The sequence below is a fragment of the Ipomoea triloba genome, chromosome 1 (genome assembly GCF_003576645.1).
Source record: "Ipomoea triloba cultivar NCNSP0323 chromosome 1, ASM357664v1".
Lineage (NCBI taxonomy): Eukaryota > Viridiplantae > Streptophyta > Magnoliopsida > Solanales > Convolvulaceae > Ipomoea > Ipomoea triloba.
The window spans coordinates 3951721-3973013 of NC_044916.1; the positions used below are offsets into that span (position 1 = coordinate 3951721).

General features: G+C 36.6%; 3 protein-coding genes across 3 annotated transcripts; all 3 read right to left on the reverse strand.

Annotated features, from left to right (window-relative positions):
• Positions 1–291: 291 nt before the first annotated feature.
• On the reverse strand, positions 292–959 carry LOC115996820. The gene has a single exon (XM_031236246.1). The coding sequence runs from the start codon at positions 921–923 to the stop codon at positions 480–482; it is 444 nt and encodes a 147-aa protein (XP_031092106.1). The 5' UTR covers positions 924–959; the 3' UTR covers positions 292–479.
• Positions 960–3643: 2684 nt separating this feature from the next.
• LOC116017641 lies at positions 3644–7243 on the reverse strand. Its single transcript, XM_031258266.1, has 9 exons — positions 6973–7243; positions 6277–6404; positions 5927–5983; positions 5732–5845; positions 5152–5220; positions 5004–5060; positions 4707–4853; positions 4398–4478; positions 3644–4122 (listed from the first exon to the last, which is right to left on the reverse strand). Exons 1-9 carry the CDS (start codon positions 7136–7138, stop codon positions 4057–4059), a joined length of 885 nt encoding a protein of 294 aa, XP_031114126.1. The 5' UTR covers positions 7139–7243; the 3' UTR covers positions 3644–4056.
• Positions 7244–9981: 2738 nt separating this feature from the next.
• On the reverse strand, positions 9982–19421 carry LOC116000939 (glycogen phosphorylase 1-like). The gene is made up of 22 exons (XM_031240817.1): positions 18689–19421; positions 18343–18457; positions 18009–18109; positions 17775–17866; positions 16929–17064; positions 16751–16819; positions 16509–16610; positions 16010–16108; positions 15478–15588; positions 15114–15320; positions 14656–14763; positions 13821–13916; positions 13138–13194; positions 12479–12625; positions 12322–12381; positions 12104–12208; positions 11776–11937; positions 11627–11700; positions 11195–11318; positions 10772–10863; positions 10515–10629; positions 9982–10134 (listed from the first exon to the last, which is right to left on the reverse strand). Exons 1-22 carry the CDS (start codon positions 19379–19381, stop codon positions 9982–9984), a joined length of 3018 nt encoding a protein of 1005 aa, XP_031096677.1. The 5' UTR covers positions 19382–19421.
• Between the last annotated feature and the right edge of the window lie 1872 nt (positions 19422–21293).

Sequence of the window (21293 nt, forward strand, 5' to 3'; positions counted from 1 at the left end):
TTCATGCGTGAGGTAACTATGATATTGCATTGAGTCGAGACTCAATTGAAAGCCTGAATTAGTTTCATCTCACACTTGACTGAAACTCAATTGAATTAATCCCCTTGCAAATATGTACTAAACAAAACTATTCTAAATGAGATGAATAAGTAATTAAGTATCACAAACCACCCTTCACATTATTCATTGACTACTCATACTCATAATTAATCAACTAATTATGAACTAATTAAACCCTAATTAATCAACTTAATTATACTCCTCCGTATTGAAAAAGGCAAACAATAACAAAAGATAAAGGAATATAGATAGGGTTGGGACATTGGATGAAGTTAAACAAAAGCAAAAACACAAATAAAGGTTTCCAAATTCACATATGTATAGTAATAATTAACTTGATTTTAATCACATTACTAAAAGTATGAAATTCGATCTCACAATTCCAGTTACGAACAGAGTGAAATCAAATTAGGTCAAGATCAAGGGTCGTCTGGATAAGGATTCCAGAAGAAAACGGACAAAAGCAGAAGATTAGGAACGAGGATTGGGATGAGAGGATGAACGTTACTCACAAGCGGTTTTCTGCGCAGGCGTTGCCGCACGTAGAGTCTCTTCTCTTCGTCGCCCCACTCAGCCTCCGCCACGCCCTTGGCGAGGACCACCGGCGACGGCTGATGGTACGGGCATTTGGACCGCCAGGAAGTCTCCGGCAGGCCGAATCTGGACAGGCGTTTCAGGAAGAGAGAGATCGCCCATTTATGGAGGAGAGGTTTGGGGCAGAGGAGCGGGGGATAGTGCCAGTTGAGGTAGCAGGGGATTTGGGCGGAGATGAAGAACTGTGAGTGGAGCGGCGGTGTGGGTTCAGGGTTTGTTAGGATGTGGGTTAGGGCATGGAGTCTTTGCTGCCATGTTGCCTCTTCCATGTTTGTTTTTTTGTGGCTGAGAGAAGAGGAAGTGAGTGATATACAAAGTTATTTGTAAATTAGCCCCCAATAAACTAAATTGAGACTCAGTTATATTAGTCTTATACCACAGCTTACTTGAATTAAGTATGAGTTTAGGGTCGAATAATATTCTTGAGAAAGTTACTTCAAATAGAATTTTGAACAAGACTTACTTGGATTAATCTTATCTTGCAATCTACCTAGATTAAGTATGAGGTTAGGTTCGAATTCGTGTATACATAATAGTAATATTTTTGAGAGAGTTGCTTCAAATAGATCTTGATTAAGGCTTATTTAGATTAGTCTTATCTTCGCAATCTATGTGGACTAAGCATGAGGTTGTGTTCGAATTTAAGTATATAATAGTAACTTTTTTGATAGACCACAACTGCTTCAAAATGAAATCTTGATCTTGATCGAGACTTAATTGGATTAGTCTTATCTCGCATTCTACCTAAATTAAGATTATGGGGAGAACGATTTCGAGTAGGACTAAAGGATTAATCAAGACTCAATTAAAGAAAAAGCCCACAAATCCTTGAAAGAAGCCAATTTCATATTGAAGTTGCAAAACATGTGCATATCCAACTACATATATGATAGACCTAGACACCTAATAATATGAACTAACAAAAATGCTACTATATCTCTCTCTGATCATTCTTCTATGAAACAGATTTGATGAAGTACTGCCATAACTACTTTTTAGGTCCAACAATAGTGCCATTTTGCAGCTTACTAACTTCCTTCTACTGGCACAGCTTCTTCAAGACTCAACAATGGGGGAATCCCATAAAAATTCTTCAATTCTACTAGCTAGCTCAACTTCTTCTTCAACACTGAATCTGGTAGAATCCCATAAAGGGTAACCAGCCTGTTTTCCCTATGAAATGATATGCTGAGGGGTTTGGTGATCAGCTTAAGTGGGGCAAACTCATCCACCCAGTCCATGCCAAGAACCATATTACAAGTACACCCATTCAACTCCAGTAAGAAGATGTGTTTCTCAAATGTTTCTCCCTGGACAGTCCATTTGAAGTTAGGGCAGACTTTATCACAGATCAACTCAACTCCACTAGCCACTGCCACTTGAAATGGGCGAATCCGGGCGGATTGGAGTCCCATATTCTCCGCGAATTTAGGGCTCAGAAAGCTGTGTGTGCTCCCAGTGTCGATTAGAATAACTATGGGTTTCTGGTTCACTTTTCCCAGGAATTTCAGGGTATTAGCGCTCATAACATTAAACTTTTCAACTAAACATATTTCTTCCCTGGTTTCAGAGTGTTTGTCGCCCTCTTCTTTGATTTCCTTGATGCCCAAATACTCTAGTTCTTCCGCAGTTGTTCCTGGCAGGCCAAATTTTGTGCAGATATCATCAGAGAATTGAGCCCAAGAAACCTTGCCACCATGATCCCGCATATACCCTTCAAACCGTTGAAAAATCTTCTTGCGTTCCAAATTTAATGCCACATATGCCATCTTTACATTTTCCGGGGTGTGGTTCCTCTGGAAGTACTTGTTGCAGCTCCTAACCCATTCTCTAGGGTTACCTTCATCAAAATAAGGGAATTCCTCTTCGGGATTGTAGATTATAGGGTCAAGAATTAGCTCGTTTCTTTGGTAGCCGGATCTGGGTGCATACATCTCCTCCTTGTTTTTCTTGAGCAGAAAGCACAATTGAATCAAGGTATCGGAAAGGAGGAGAGTTGGAAAGAGAGGAGAGAGTTTGAATTGGGCGGGAAGGGAATATTTATGTCGAACTGGATGCCCAACTGACTTGGGGGCATTCTTGTAATTAGATGGAAATTGTTTCAACTGCCATAACTGCTCTTCAGATTCAACTACGCCGTTTCGCCGCATTCCGATTGAGTTCCTTACGTTATATATGCTAAATGCAACGTACAAACCCAGTCGAGCATATGTTTCTTGCGTACAACCTCTAGAGCTTGTGGGGGTAAGAAATAGTCAAATACAATCGATTTTAAAATGTGCTTCAAAATTTTGCATTAAAAATATAATGATTTAGTGTCACAACTCTTGACAAGAGCATTGACTAACTTTAAGAGTACTTGTTAGGATCAGAAAACAAGCTTCACCCATAACATACATTCGAGTTAAGAGTACCTGTTAGGATCGGAAAACAAGTTTCACTCAAAACATGCATTTGGATTAAGAGTGAACGTACATTTAGGTTAAGAGTGCTTGTTAGGATCATAAAACAAGTTTGACCCAGAACGTACATTCGGGTTAAGACTGCTTGTTAGGATAAAAAAACAAGTTTCACCCAAGTACATTCAGATTAAGAGTGTTTGTTAGGATAAAAAAACAAGTTTCACCCAGAACGTACATTCGGGTTTACAGCTGTGAGCTTTCCCGTAACTCAAAGATGACTACTTTATGAGTTATTGAGTATTGATTGAATTAGCTATTACCCTACTCCTAAGGGGAAGTTTTTGGGTTTGTTGAGCAAAGCAAAACATTTGGCCACCACGGAAGATGGTAGAAGAGCATAGCTCACCACTTTGCGGAGGCCATCTTTTAGAACTCTGCAACCAATCATCATTTAATTTGTAATTCTAAACAATTAAAGTCTCTCTTTAAAAGGTCAAGGATCCAAAATCATCAAAATTGTTACATTGTGAGAAGAGAGACCAAACTGCCACCTTATGACAAATAAGAGGGTCAATAATATGCTTATGTCAACAATGGAAGGACTGAAAAATGTCATTATCCCTTTTAGTTATTACAGGAATAGGGAGATTTAGTACTTGTCATTGGGTGTATTCAGATATATTATAATGATTCCGAGTCGAACAAAATACTATATACTGTAACATCATAGTGAAAAGAAAAAGAATAAAAGCAATAGGCAAGAAGCTAGAAGAGTTGGGCATTGTTTAATTGAACCAAATCTTTTTGTTCTACTTCAGCTTTGCAGGGATCATATAACCAGTGGCACCATCTGCTGATTCAATCCACAATGCACTTGTCTTCAAATGCTTTGCAGTTTGGTATATACCCTCGTTGACCATCAAAACTTCATTCATTAAGCATTCAAATGGGAATACCAGTGCACTGCATCTTCGCCTCGGGGAAAATTGCCAATGTGCAGCTAGTGCAAGCGTGACATGAGAAAGGTCAAAGCGCCTATTACTGGAAACACTACTAGAGCTGAAACCTGCAGATTGCAGATGAATTGGGTAAGAGGACACTAGTACACCCAAAGATCTGAAATGAGTTCATTTCACTGTCCCCTGAAGTGACAATATATATTTCAATTCTAGCTTCAGTTTTTATATGCCGGGAGCAAAATAATTAACAAAATCAGTTTATACTAGTTAGATTATTGGCTACTTGTGGATTTTATTTATTTATTTATTTGAAGGCACACTGGGGCAAGGTGAAACTAACCAGCCTGAAATTGATCAAATAACTTGAGCAAAAATAACTTACCACTATGAATACGAATTCATCATTAGCAAGCACTGCCAGGACACCATACTGTTCCACAGCCTGCTTCAGAAAGCCTTGCAACTGCAATAGAAAATGGTGAAACATTAAATGCATCCCTGGGCTGACTTTGCTTCTAAATGTTCAAATTGGAAACCTCTTCCCAAAAGGTTCAATTGAAAATCTAAAATAAAATTTAAGCTCATAAAAAAGTAAGGCTAATTTGAGTAATTTCTTGACATAGAGATGAATAGATGATATATTAGTCCAGGATTTTGTCAATTAATATGCTTTGAAGGGACAATTGGTTACCTGATGATGATAAGGTTTTATGGGTGCAAAGGTTTTTTCGAACTGATGCAAAGCTTTTGACAAGTAGGAATTCTGCTCAAGCGTACTGTTGGGCCTCAGAAGTCCCTTCAACATCTCAAGATGGTGGCTGGAAAGATTTTTGATAGACTATAAAGCATACAAAGTGTTACTATTGCTATGGGAGAAGAAGAATGCTTAAGAAATATATGCAGTAACGTTAGGAATTTCTACTCAATCATTCAAAATGGTTTGGACAAGCAATGCCAGAGAGCAGTTGCACAGACATTTTTGGACTACCTTCACAAATGGACATCTGCCATATCTTAGTTGTGATTTCACCTTCAACACTCTAATCTGAAATGCAAAATTCATTCGGGACCTTCTGCAATGTTAGTTTAGTTTCTAATTGGTAAATATGAAACAAAAGTACTACACAAGAACATACCTCTGCCAATTGAGCAGCCTGCTCAAGTTGCTGTATTTGAATCCACAGTTCATTTACGATTGCAACTGCCTGTAAACATGCATGAGTAGTGTCAGAATATTGAAGATGTGATATGCTGATAAGATGAACCAATATTCCATTCCTTCAAATCCAGTACTGGCAATGGCACAATTAACATAACAGAAAAAAACACCTTCCACCCAAATCTCAGTACTTTTATTTTTTTTCATGGGCAGATCCAGCCTTCATAACAGAAAATTTTTTATACATAATGAAGAGATGAATTCCTTTCTTTACAGATGAAATTGTCCCTTCACCATGAATGCTTCATTACCCCCTATGTCCAATCTATTACTACGTACTTGTGTCAAGTAGATGATCTACTATTCAAATTGAAAATCAAACTGACACTAGTTTACATGCAAATTTATAAATATATTAATTTGTGGGACCTATTTTAGTGACAATAAAAACATAAATTTACAATTGTAACAGTAGATACTCCATTTTTCTAATGAATCCATGCAAAAATATAATAATTTCCTTAAAAGATGTTTACTCATGATAGCAAAAAATCAACCTTCTCAACTTCGGAAGCAACATCCTTTAACCTTTCCTTAGATTCTTGTGCATCGAGTGTTAGTTTATGAATTTCAAAGTTGTTCTCTCTTGAGGTAGCCCAGAGCAATTGAACCTACACAATCCCCAAACTCGCTGAGCAAAAATTGGAAGTTTTACTTTTTGAAAAAAACAAGCACAGTTAAAGCAGCCACACCTCCTCTTCTAGATGACTAAGAAGAGTAAGCCTTTGATTCTCATTTGATTCTTGGTCCTGTCAAGTCAGAATGGATTTTGCATAATCTAACTTCTAGCATGTAACATTGATATGAAAGACACAAATAAAATAAATGAATTAAACACATGATTTCTATGTCAAATCATGGCTATCTACATTCAGTATTGTAAAAGAAATATGAAATAAGAAATATAATGATAACAAGATCATGACATGGAAACATGAGTGTATATTACAGATTGAAAAATCCAGCTTCTACACAAATGAAGCTCAAAAGAATATACCTCCCAGAGAGTATGTGCATCCAAGCCTCAAAGATAGCACAATACCTTAAAGCTTGACAAAGCAGTTTGTACGCGGTCGATGTCAAAGCTAATTTTTTCAAGTTTCTTCTGGATTCTCTCTATGTATTCGCTTTTAGCATTTAAAATGTAGTCGTATTCCTCCATTGTGGACTCTAAATTCACAACGGCACAAAATAATTATCAAACAAAGCAGAAATACAAATTATTCTTTCCCCATAAACACACAACATATCTAAATTCACAACATAATAATGACACAAAATATTTCCACATCACAACATAAATTCACAACATATCTAAATTCACAACATAATAAGTATTCCTCCACTGTGGATTCTAAATTCACAATGACACAAAATAATTATCAAACAAAGCAGAAATACAAATTATTCTTTCCCCATAAACACACAACATATATAATCTATTTCACCCATTTTTCCTAAAAATAACAGCTCTAGTTTGCATTTAAATTATTAAATCCGAGCATAAATCGCGATCTTCTCATTTTTACCAGCTATAGTATAATTAAACTACACCTAATAATAGTTCAGCAGATAAAGCACGAAGCAATCAACTCAGTAAACTACAAGTAAAAGTTTCCAGATTAACGAGAGAGAATAAGAGGTAACAAATTCAATTTCATTACGGATTAGCATTTACAGTTTTAGATTTTAAAATTATGATCTGATGAGTGCGAATGGAGGAAGTAAGAAAAATGACCTAAACGGGAGAGTTTGATCTTGGCATCTTGCAGTTGGGTACGGAGAGAGATGTGGCTCGGCTGGTTTGATCTCGGCGCCAGAGAGTCTCCGAGGACAGCGTTGGAGTGGAGAGCGCAGAAGAGAGCTGTAAAAATGGTGGGAAGCAAAATCAACGAGATTGCCATTTCCAACCGTTTCTTCTCAACCCTTCAGCACTGGACTGCTGGTGCATGTACATCCAATTTCAGGTGCCCTTCTACTTTCAATTGCATTTATTGTTAAGATTTGGTCTAAATTTTTCTTCTTTTTGAGAAAAAGAACTTAATTCATTAAATCAGATAAAAGGCAGTTAACAAGGAAATGAGGAGGAGTATCAAACCACTCCCCGCAACCTGACACAGAAACGACTTCCCGAGCAACAACATGGGCAGCACGATTCGCAGATCGCTTAACAAAATAGAAGTCTACATCTTCAATCGTGGATGCAACTTCTTTAATGTCATCAATAATAAAACCAAAACACGAAATAAAAGAATTCGATTTTAAAGCATGATAAACAAGCTATGAATCAATCTCAATATCCACACCACCCATTCCAGTTCCCTTTAGCCAGCTCTCAATATCCACACCACCCATTCCAGTTCCCTTTAGCCAGCTTAGAATATCCACACCACCCATTCCAGTTCCCTTTAGCCAGCTTAGAGCTTCACGGATGCACACAGCTTCACCCTTTAGCCAGCTTAGAGCTTCACGGATGCACACAGCTTCAGCCTCTTGCCAGCTTAGAGCTTCACGGATGCACACAGCTTCAGCCTCTTGAACACTATAGTTACCATTAACCCGGATAGATTTAGCAGCTAGAAAAATACCACGGACATCACGCAACACCCATCCAAACCCCATAGCATTATTATTAACATCCATTGCAATATCTGTATTCAACTTCAAACGACCAGGCGATGGGGCAGTCCATTTCGGTAGTAGGCCAACAATATTATTCTGCATCAGATTATGCAAATTTGCAGCACTCCAGTTTGTCAAAAAAATTAAAGAAGAATGAAGCACATGACTAATATCAAAAGGGACCCCATTCCACAGTGAATTGTTTCTACTCCCCCGTAAACCCCAACAAAGCATAGCAACTTTACACTTCATGTCATCGTTCAAAGTAGCCAGCAAATTAAGAAACCACTCAGAAATAGTACCTTGGCCATGCAACGCATAAGATATTCCCATGGTAGCCCACATAGTAACAACATGCTGACATTCCATAAACAGATGCTTGGCCGACTCATCTATATGTCCACACATATGACACACGAGTGAGGTATGAATTTGCTTCGAAAATAAAGTATCCCGGGTTGGTAAGAATGACGAAACAAGCTGCCAACAAAATAACTTCACCTTGGGTGGAACCTTGAGATTCCATAACAGGCGCCAGGGTCGATTATCGTGAAGTTCACCAACAAGCATTCTATAACAAGATTTCACCGAATAATCACCTTTTGGTCTAAATTTTTCTAGTTTGTTAAACCGGGCAGTTAGGAGATTTTCAGAATGTTTGAATTCAATAGAGAACAATTACAATGATAGACCTTTCAAAAAAAATTACAATGATAGAGTACATGGATATACATATATTAGTGATTACATAGAGTCCTAATAGTATTTACCCTATTACAACATAAAATCTGTTTATACATATTTTATTTAATAGCTGTCCTAATAGTACTGACTCTGTCCATAGTACTCAAAAAGAAAAAGGGTCACACTTGCGTGAGACCGTCTCAAGGATCCTTATTCGTGAGACGGGTCGGGTCGGGTCAATACACCATGCAAATGTCATACTTATATGTGCAAATCTCACACTTATATGCTCAAATATAACACTAATCAAAAATACAATTTTTGTTACTTATAAGAGAAAAAATAATACATTTTTCATAATAAGTAATGTTGACAAATGCCTCTCACTTATAAGGGCAAATATAATATTTTTGAGGAAAAATGTAATACTTTTAAATTGAAATGTAAAAGTATTGTATTTTCCCTTAAAAGTATTACATTTACCCTAATAAGTAACAAAAATTTTATTCCTGATTAGTATTAAATTTGAGCATATAAGTATGGCATTTGTGCATATAAGTGGTACATTTACATCCCGACCCGACCCGACCCATAGTGAGACGGTCTCACACAAGTTTTTGCCAAAGAAAAAACACTAGTGATTTTTTATTTTCATTCATGGCGTGTAAACTCATGTACCTCATTCCTGGTGTGCAAACTCATATACCAAATACACTCTTAGTTTGGTTCGATTTGTGTCATAATAAAACATTACTCAAATTCTACTTTATTAAAAGTTGAATTAGAAATTTTGCTAATATACTGATCTTTCAACGTCATTTTCGGATCATAGTCTAACTACCGAATTCATTCATCATTTGTTTACTATCTTCCTTGTTTCCCTAAATCCGTTAAATCAAGCGCAAGATGTTGGAGATTTCATTTAATTCTCTTCATGAACGCTTGATTGTATTTATCCTCAAAGACTGGGAAGCATTATGAGCAATTAAAAAAAGAAAAAAAACTCGCTTACTTCAACACTTAAGGCATTATGATCAAACTCTTTACCGACTCTGTTGGTATGACTTGACCTACATTTATTTAGTATTTAGTTGTATCCCCATGACTTGACCTACATTTATTTAGTATTTAGTTGTATCCCATTGTTGCCAAATTAATCAGCACAGAAGGATTTCCTATGAATTAATTAACTTTGCATTTCACAATAATTGTATTCCAGCAATAAAATTATTGAAGAAAATATATTGTATCTGATAATTTTATTACATTAGGAAAGTGGGTGCAATAAAAAGTGCATTCTCTGTACTGTTTCTCATCTCTCCATAGATGAGAAGACTTATTGTTGTTGCAGTCTCTACTCTACTCTGGTTGTTCCATCTCCCTGTTATGTACACAGCATTTGAGAAGTTTATTCCTTGTTTTCTGCAAAAACAAAAAATCATTAAAATGGGCACTTGCAAGGTTTGATTCCCCATGTCTGCTCTGCATATTCTCTTATGTTTATATCACTGCTGAATTTGCCAGATCCAGCAGTGCTCAGTATGCTCATTCTTGTCCACTTCTCCTCGTCCACAAACGCTCTGTCAGCTGCAGCCTGATAGTCAGTCATACACTCTGGTTAGTTTACAGCTCCTTTTGACTTTTGTGGCATTTCCATATTTTTCACTATTAATCCCTTTATACTTTCAATTTCATACCACTTTTAATCCTTTCACGAGATTTCCGGCCAAAGAATTAACTGTTTTCTGGTTAATTTTCAAGTGATATTTGGCTGGAAAACTCGCCAGAAGAACTAAAAGTGGTAAGAAATTCAAAGTCGAATGGCTAATAGTAGAAAAAATGATAGTAGAGAACTATAAGTAAAAATGTCACAAAAGTTGAGGGATCAAAATTTGAAAAAAAAAAAACTCCTTTACAGCTTCAACTATTTCATCACTGTAGTTGTGCACATAGTATAGCCGTATAGGATGTTACCTGTGCTTCTAAATAGCTGGAGAAATCATAACCATGAAGATAATGATCTTTCTCCAATGTGTCACATAATGGCTTGAAGTAGTCCTTATAGCCAAAATAACCATCTCGAACCATCCTACACATATTGCAATGAATTTACGAACAGATTGCAGTTGTTGCTCGGAGGTTAGAGTGCCAGTATAGCAGAATGTATTGACAGGAAGTTAGCATGGGGTAGGTCGTTAACAGACTAGAAGGTGCATTTGGGTTATGCATACCTTACAACCCGTGCAAATTGAAGTGGTGCTTTGAGGGTAGCTCCTTTTTCTCGCAATGCTGCGACCTCATCTGCTTTTGCACCAAATAGAAACTGACCACCGACAAAGAAGAAAGATAAGTGTGTACTTTATTTCTAGTAAATGCCCTGGAGATGAAGGAAGAATTCCACACAGAAAATATAAACATGGAACAAACCTAAAAATTTGTGTTTTGTCATTGCTATGGCAAATGTAAGAATATTGATTTAATAGTATATTTGTTCTTCCTAAACATAAATGGATGCATTCTATGCCACATTTTAGAAGATTTACAAGAACGTGCATTAGTGCCATACTAACCATACTGTTAATGGAAATTGGAGGCATGCATATATCATTAGACTCGAGAAAAACAGATGAAAATGGTATTTCTATAATAGTTACCATGTTATCTGCTCCTATTTCTTGGGCAATTTCGATTGTTGAGCCATCTGCAGTAGCTAACAATAAACATCCGTTCATTAAAAATTTCATACTGCCAGTTCCAGATGCCTCATGTCCAGCAGTGCTGCACAAGATTCATGTTTTTAGACATGAGCAATTATCAGTGGAAGTAAGAAACTTGTATGGTATAATGAATGTAAGAGTCCAGGTAAATTCCAAACATATAGGTAGCCATTTATATCAATTGCAACTTGCAGTAGTGGAAAAAAGAAATAAAACAAGATAGAAAGCCACTTTAGATATTTGACAATTGAACAGTAAAAATATACAAAATCTAACTTATTCCTCAGAAGGTCTGAGGCCTTATGGGCTGAAAAATGAGAAGAAATAGATCCCAGGCTGGTTTTCAACTTGTGTACATGAAACACCAACCTTATGTGCTGTGAAAGGTCACTGCCAGGAATTACCAACTCAGCAACAGTTACATTGTAATCAGGGATAAAAACCTATAACAATAGAATATATGTCAAACAACATCTATGCATAGAGAGATACGTTTAGAACACCAAAACCATTCTTACCAGTTTCAGGAGGTCTCCAACATCAGAGTCATTGTTAATTATATCTGCCACTGCATGACAAAGTTTGATAATCTTCTTAGCAATTTCATAACCAGGGGCAGCTTTCCCTCCAATTATGCATACACGAGGTACAACTCTTCGTCTCTCACTCTTATCCATATTCTTCAAATAGTAAAGTCAGAAAGAAATAAATCAAGAACCAACCATGAAATGTAATTGAAATTATACTAATACTTATTCGGGGGATGGAATTAGGATGCCTAGGGAGGAGGGTAAACTAAAATAAAGGGTTCTCTTTGTTAATATGTGACAAAAAGGGATTTGATACCTTAATACAGTCATATCTGTGTATGATGCCTAGTATATTCATCAGTTGTCTCTTGTATTCATGTATTCGTTTTATCTGAACGTCAAACATTGCCTCTAAACTGACCTGCAACAGCAGGTAAACAGATTGAAGAGTTAAAAGGAAGATACCACAAAACTGACGCACAAAATTCATAAGTATTTACAGAGTAAAAGTTAAGAGAGAGTAAGTTTCCAGACCTTCACTCCGCTAATTGTTTCAATGTATTCAGCAAGCCTCATCTTGTTAACCTTCTTCATCTACAAATCAATGATAAGTATGTAACCTAGATTATAAGGATAGCAATAAGTAATAACTGCTCTGGAGACGCAAACATAAAGCAGCATTTTCTTGTACCATCTTCCATTCTTTATGCAGACCAGGATCTGAAACATAATCCCGTAAGCCTGAGATGAGGTCAATATCACGGATCCAAGCTTCTGTTCCAAGCCATTTTGAAATAATTGAAGACAAACTTGGATTGCTCACTACAATCCAGCGGCGCTGACAAATAACAACTTACAAGTGTGATTTTTTTTTTTTTTTGGTTTAAGTGTAATAGGATTCCAAACATATTAATTAAATCTTTGACTACATCCAACAAACTTCAAGGAATCAAAGAAACAATTTATGTTAAATAGAGTAAACAAAAGAACTTAGAAACCAGAAAACTGAAATATAAGCAAACATGCGCATTCTACAGCACAACATTAATCAAGATATTGTAAACAGTAAATACTAGCTTGAAAAATGCTAAAAGAAACTGCCAACTCCAAAACCAGGGACAGCAGAAACTTGATAGTTTTTTTTTTTTTTTTTTTTTTTGAATTCACAGCCTAGAAAATGAAATTTTAAAAAGAACATGAGTATTCTCAAAAACTCCTAAGAAAGGTTTATTTGCTTTCGAAAATCCAATCTCTTAAAAATTACTTCAGTGAGCACTCTTGTTCTTAGCCTCTTAGGTATGTAAATTTTGAAGTCAATAAACTCAGCAATCAAATAACATGAACATTCACCTGAGTAACTCCATTTGTCTTGTATTGAAATTTTTGAGGCCACAACTCATAGAAGTCCTGTTGGAGAAACCATATTAATAATAGGTGCCTTGATTAGGATTTAGGAAAATTCACTTTCTAAGCAAACAAAGTGTTATACTATATATATATATATATATATATATATATATATAAAAATAGTAAACAGAACACAGAATAATAAATACATTAATTCCAAGAAGATGGAAATGAAACATCATTAGTGTAGGCTGATGCACACTTTGACGCTTTACTGGGTTTACTGTTAGTTATTTCACAAAGCTAGTTGAGGGGAGCTATTTTTTAAAAACTCTTAAAATTCAATTCTAATTTTAAATAAAATGTTCATATAAATTTATCCTTCTTACTTTGGAGCACCACTCTTCCTGGTATCTGAATTCTGGAATCATCATTTTCCACATGCCCAGGAAAAAGCAGGGAAATAGGACAGAAGGATTCCACCGCTTTCAAATATTTATTTATATCAAGAGAAATGAATATATAATATTGATATGGCAGTCATCTAAAGAAGTCTAGTGAAGGTCATTTTTTGCACATAAGAGTACAAGACTTCAAATTATACAAATATAAAAAATGTTGTCAGATTAGAAAAAAAAAAAAATGAGGGAAATTTTTCAAAAGCCAAAACTCTGTCACTAAATTACCTTGAACACTCTTTTCTTTAGAGTCTCCAAATGCTCTCTGGAAACTCCATTCACAGTGTGGCAACAAACAACTGACAAGTTTGCCATCCTTATATTCTGTCAAGTTGAAACAGAATCTCAAGATTAGCTATTGCAGGCCTGAAAGAAAAAGCACAACTGAAAACTATATAGGAAATGAGGGAGCTTAAATCTGAAGCCAAATTTTAAAGTAATAGAAAAATTGTATAGACCAACTAATAAACCTTGAACCACAAAGCAACAGAAATTTGTGCAGTGCCACAGTAATCCGTTTAAAATACGAAAGTTAACTCTGAAAAAAAAAATGAACTAATTTGTTTTCCTTATTTCTCATCATGCACTTCTACCTTTTCAATCTCTCTATTTAGTGACAAAATATTCTTTCCATACATCAGAATTCTTTATTTATTTACTTCTGGGGGTAGATGGGGCGATATGACAATTCTTCAGTTTAAGGTGTAATGGAGTAATTCTTAAACGCATTAAAATCTTCCTATTAGGAATATAATTGGTGAAACATATCCAAAAAACAAAAAGAAAACAAAAGAAATATACTTCACGAAATTAAATTTCACAAATAATGGGAGTTACCTCTAGTCTTCTGATTCTAACAATAGGCATTAAAGTTTCTTAAATTCTAGTCATTGTTTCTTTATGAAGTATTATGGAAGAGCCCTTTTGACCCACAGTAGCAAATTCTGATATACCAGGGCATTTATGGGAGCAAAGAGAAATAAAGGATCATTTATTTTCACTAATAAATGAGAGAAAAAAAAAAAAAGTGAATGGGTGTGTATCTTGGAGTTTTCTTCAGTACCTCCACAGCACCATCCTCAACAATGGACATGAGAGAAAGTCGACTGTAATCCTGACCAAACCGGTTTTTCAACTCTTCCATGAATCTGTAGTTTATCTCATATATAATCTGGTAGACAAGGTATTTTATAAAATCAGAAAGTTTGAATTATTTGCTATCAAATTATCATTGTTCCAAAATTGAGTGTATGTGGAATAGTTGCAAATAATCAAGCTGGGACTTATGACAAGTAATTCAAATGAATGCCTAGTCAATAAGAAACTCTTTTACCTTCCTTTTTTTCTTTTTGGTGGTGGGTGGGTGGGTGCATGTGTGTGTGTGTGTAGGGTGGGGGTTTCAGTGCAGCCTCATGAAAAACATTAAAGTATACCAAATGAAGTATTGCAAATGAACTAAAAGCTACATCCAAAATCTTCTCATATTAGTCATGCCTAAAATACTGCAATTCAAAGATACACCTGTAGATGACGTGGAAGAACACTGCCTAGCAGATCAACAGGAATTCTCTCAAGTCCTTCAGGCTGTACTGCATGAATAGTGATGGAGAATGTTTTGCAAACAATATCCCATGCTTTACTCCAAGGCAGGTGCTCTTCATCAACAAGAACTCTCATTACCTCAACAATGCTAAGAGATGGATGAGTATCATTTATCTGAAGAGCGACCTGAAAACAGAATTTGGAAGAATAGATCAACCACACTGCATCTCCAACTTCAAGAGCAGCATTTGGGAAATCATATTGCAGATAAACATTTTGAGACTCAAATGTTTTGAACAAATAGCAAGAATCTATGCCTCTATGGCATCAAAAGTGTAACAACCTTTTCTGGAAATTCTTCAAAGTTAGAATTAAGATCTTTAAACCTCCTAATGATGTCTTGGCACGATGCTGAAACAAAGAAATATTGTTGCTTCAGACGCAGTTCCTTGCCCTGCAAATTAGAGAGACAAGAAACAGAATAAAGGATGTTTAGAAGGAAGAAATATTAAATGCAATTACACAAGAAGCATTTGGAGAATCTGAGTTACATGGCCCATGCATGAATTCCCTAACAAACCCCGGCACCCTTTATCAATGATCTCTATTACCCTTTAAAACTTGTATAAGTCATTACCAAATTATCCTGAAATCCACATCACCAGAATTTTGCTATTTCCAGCCACTAGTGCACAGAATCAAATGCCAAAAGAAATCTTAGAATCTAAGTCATCAAGAAGCTACCACAAACCCCAAATGTTTTTACCTCTAACTGTTCTTCTGGTGCATGCCATCAAGACATCCACCAAAGTAAGGCGGCAAAATAAATTATGTACTTCTCTAAAAATTACTCAAAAAATTATAATGAGAGATACCTGGTAAGAACGGTCATCAGGGTACAAAACATTGCTAATAGTCTCAGCTTTCTGTCTGTTAACAACTGCATTGATATAGTCTCCAGTGTTAAAAGCTTCCTGCAAACCACAAAGTGAGAACAAGTGTTGGTATTTTCATTTGAATGAACTTAAACACATCTCTAAGTCAATAGACTTTTAAGATTGATACAACTTGTCATGCAAGCAACAGCATTAAGCATCTATTAGGTGAACATTCAGGTTTGCTTAAATAAGAAAGTCCATTAACAGCCTATGTAACAGAATACTAATTTGACAGGCAATAATATTAGAAGTTCTTCAACCATGCAACATGCAATAAAAATAAATAAATAAATAAGATAAAATTGAAGAATACAAAGAACCCCTGGTCAATGCGAAACTTTACTTTTGGTGCAATATGCAAATGGTTTTCTTCAAATGGAATGCCATGTCACAATTGCATATTAGAAAATTTAAATAATTATGCAAATTTTGTTACCATGTCATATTGGTTGCTTGGTTTCGCTGCCCATAGTCGAAGGTTAATGGCATTCCGTGTTCCATAACCAGGTAAAGGGTTGTCATAAGCAACTGCCTCAACCTAACAGCCAAGAAATTTAGGAGATGAGGAGGGGGAGGGATAATCAGAAACCTTGGGGTTTATTTCCTATGAAATTACACTATCTAAACTTTTTTTTTTAAATGATATTGCTGCTAAAAATGTGAAATTACAATACTCACTATTTCTCCAGGTACCCAAACTTCAAATTTTTCTCCATTTGAAACTTTCTCTTCAATGGTCCCATAAAACTTTCAGGAAAGAGGAAAGAGAAGCTAGCGTCAGAGGGGTGGAAGGAAAGTTCAAGGGAAAATTCTATTTTAGAAATAATGGAGATGGATTGGATTAATACTTTCAAACCTTCACAGGGTATGATACATGAACACGCTCTATTTCCCAGGGGTTCCCAAAGTTTAACCAATAATCAGGTTGTTCATGTTGAAATCCATCCATTATGATTTGACGGAATAGCCCATATTGATAGCGTAGCCCATAACTGAAAAGAAGAGAAATCTGTTGATCCAAATTCAGTGGAGTTTCATTTTGCTTATTGTATTAACACCTTGCTATATGGACATTTGACAGTTTATATGTTTTAGGTGATTATGACATGTTTTTACAAAAAATATTGACACGTAATGATCTTAACATTACATCAAGCCAATTGAATGTGGCATTTGCAATAGGGTGGATCACCATTTACCATACACATGAAACCTTCACACATCATAATTACATGTATTCAAGAATTAATCATGCTTCCTGACTGAAGGGTAAAGAGCTTCAAACAATCAAACCTTCAATGCAACAACTCTTTGACATCTAGAAAGTCAATAATGTTTCAATTTCTTGGTCTGGGATGGAAGAGGCAACAGTGTTGCTTAAAAAAATCAAAAAGAGAATACATCCAAATAGGTTGCCATAAAACTTTATACTGAATCATGAAGAAGTAACTGTAAAATTTTGAGCAACATGTAAATAGAAAGTGAAAAGTTGATAGAACTAGAAAAGAAAGAGATGTCCGAGACATTCATCAATTATATGGGCATATGGCATCAAATACTGTAGCCAAGACAAGGTGATAAATTGATGATTGTTTTCCCTCCTTTTGTTTAGAAGAGAATTGCAAAGACAATGCTCAGGAGGAAGATAAGATTCAAATCATAGATGTTTAAGAGTTAAGACAAAAGCAAACTTAAAACATACCCCCAGGCAGGGTAGTCCAGTGTTGCCAGAGAATCCATCTGGCAAGCTGCTAGCCGAGCTAGACCACCATTACCAAGTGCAGCATCCCCTTCCTTGAAAAGGAATGAAGAAGAAATTAACATTTTATAATCATTATAGATGAAAAGCAAATTTTTTACAACAACAAAAAAAAGAAAGGACAGTCGGAAATATTTAATTCTAAATGCAATAATAAAGCTTGGTAATGTATTAAACCTGTTCTGCTAAGACTTCAAACTCAAATCCAAGCTGAGTTAAAGCATCAGCATACTGATCCTGGATGCCAAGGTTTATGACACTATTTGACAGAGAACGACCTATGGATCCAGAAAAGTCATAAGAAATGTAAATGACACTACAAAGAAGGAACTAAATTTAAAACAAAAATAATACTACGTAATAAATAAATAAACAAATCCAAATAGTATTAAAAAAGTTTTTTTTTTAAATTAAAAAGGGTGATTCTGGCTGAATAGTACTATCCAGATCATATTCCAAAACAGACATGAAGACTGTATCCTTGCCAAACAAATGTGTGAATAGTAAATACCCATGAGAAACTCAAGCGAAAGGAAGTATACACGCTTGGGATCTTTCTTCTTAAAATATTGGTGTGTATCATGCCACCGCTCAATAAGCCGATCTCTTACACTGTGCGACAATGCCTGCTTACACAATCAAAAAGCCAACCAATGAATTTTCAGTCATCTAAATCAAATATAATATATATGCTCATATAGGTTGGAGCCAGTATTCAAGACTCGCATGATGTATGGTTTCAATAGAGAAGTTTGACCATAGTCAATACTAATAAGTATAATTCAAACTTTTAGAACAGTAGCATAAATCCATAAGCTTGCAAATGATGTTTACGGCAACAGAAACAATCACATTACCTGATAAGCTTCAAAGTCGTCAAAGTTAAACCTCGATCGTGCAACAGTGTACTCAACGTGATCGAGAATATCCTTTTGCAGACTAATAGGATCATTCTTCAAAAACCCGTCCATCAACCCAAACATCCTCTCGGCCTTCCCCTTCCGCTCCCCCAACTCCAATCCTAACCCGGCTTTCCTAACCACCACCCCTCTCCCACTAGCCGCCACCGCCGGCGCCGCGGCTCCATCATCACCGCCCTCAACAGCGTCCATCAACGCCTTCCGAATCCTATCCAAATGCTCATCATTCTCGATCTTTCCACCGTGCGAGTCCGTCACGAAAAACCTCTTGACGAAGAATTCGCCCTCGAATTCCACCACCGCCCTGTCGATTTTCAAGCCGAGGACGCCGAACACCCGGGTGATGACCTGGAGCAGCCCGATCCGGTTCCGAGCGCGGATTTCGAAAACGGTGGAGTCCAATGCGTCGTCGTTCTGGACCGCGATCGCCGCGGAGGATCCAGGCTCCGTCGCCACCTGACCGCCGTCCGAGGCGTGCAATCGCGAAGCCTTCAACGCAACGGATGTCGTCGGAGGCGGAAAGAGAGAGAACGAAGCTGACAATGGACGGCTGAGAGCGACGGCGGAAGGAAGATGGCGCTTCGCATTAGGCGATCCGACGGTTAAGAGAGAAGCGGAAAATGCGGACATGGCGGAGAGTGAATGTGAGAAGTGAGGTAAGCTGTAGTGATTGGAAATGGTGGCCGAGTAGCGACAATTCATAGTAGTGTGTAATGTTTAGACCGGTCCCGGTTCGTTAACATAACCGACTCGGTTCCCCGCGGACCGGGGATTATATATATTTCCGTGAAGATGACGAAAAGCAACAAGATATTCATGTGAATCTTTTGAGAAGATTCCAACTAATTTTTTTTTTCCAACTAATTTTTTTTAATCAACCCAATGATCACTAATGTAATAACTGAGTGTCAGGTAAGATCTTTAGACGTTAACAAAGGTGGGAGATATCAATATAATAATTAGAGTTAATTTCATTTTTGGTCCTAGATTTATAGGTGGCATTCCACTTTTAGTCCTTTTTTTTCAAAACATCTACTTTTGGTCCTAGTATTATTGTGGCATGACCATTTTTGGTCCTCCGTTAAGAAAATCATTGAAATGCTATTAAATACAATGACATTTTGATACTTTTTATACAAGGTAGGTTGACCCGCTATATTTTTTTATGTTTATTTTTTGAAACAAAATCAAAATTGAAGACTTTTTTATGTTTATTTTTTGAAACAAAATCAAAATTGAAGACTGAAATGCTCTTGTTTTTTGAAACAAAATCAAAATTGAAGACTGAAATGCTCTTGTATTTGACAAAATTTAAACTGTTTTGTTGATGGAGGACCAAAAATGGTCATGCCACTATAATACTAGGATCAAAAGTGGATGTTTTGAAAAAAAAGGACTAAAAGTGGAATGTCACCTATAAATCTAGGACCAAAAATGAAATTAACTCTAATAATTAATAACATGCTTATCACATCGTTTTCGAGAAGTAGATTAAATAAAGAGTTAATTACACTTTTTCAAAAAAAAAAAAAAGAGTTAATTATACTTTGACTATTGAAGTCTTGGTAATTTCAATTCATGACTTTAAAAACTAACAATTAAGTACCATAAATATTTAATTTTTATTAATTTTGGTCCATCCGACTAAATTACTAGCTAATTGTCGCCGGAATCTTGTCATCCATTTTAATTTGTTTAATGAAGGGGGTAATACGGTCATTTTAGAGGGCAATCCGTGAGGAAGCTGGACTAACTACGAAAAATGACCTCCGAAAAAAAAAAAAAAAAAAAAAAGACATTTTCAAAAAAAAAAATTTCCTTTGACCAACACCTTAATTTTCATTGACCACATTTTCCTCTCTCTTGCCAAACACTGAAAACTCGAAAAATAATTTCCAAAAATTATTTTTAAATTATTTTTCGGATTTCCAAACACACCCTAAGTGTGTATATGTACCCGGGGAGAACAAGATATTCACGTAAATCTTTTGAGAAGATTCCAACTAATTTTTCTTAATCAACCTGATGGATTTAATTAATCCGGAATCAGTGAATGTCGTCTTCTCCACGTCGGCATCGTGCATGAATATTTGGTGGTAACCCCGGAATGCGTCGAGGAAACTCATGAGCGCGCACCCCGCAGTCTCGTCTACCAATTGATCAATTTTGGGCAGCGGGAATGGATCCATTGGGTATGTTATCTCGAGGAGGGTATTGACCTCCTTTTTCACAAAATCGCGCCTCTCTGCCGAGAGGTACCTCTTCTTTTGTTGCACCGACTTGACGGTGGGGTCTACCGCCAACTTATGGGTGATGACTTCGCGGTTGAGGCCTGGCATGTCCTCGGGGCCCCATGCGAACACGTCCTTGAAACGCCGGATGACCTCGATGATCCGACCTCGGAGGTCGGCCGGCAACCTCGTCCCGACCTTGACGACCCTCTCGGGTCGGCCGAGGTCCAACACGACCTCCTCAGTCTTGACTATGGACTCGGCGTGGGGCCGACCCTCTTCGCCTTATAACGCCTTCTCGGCGATGGTGT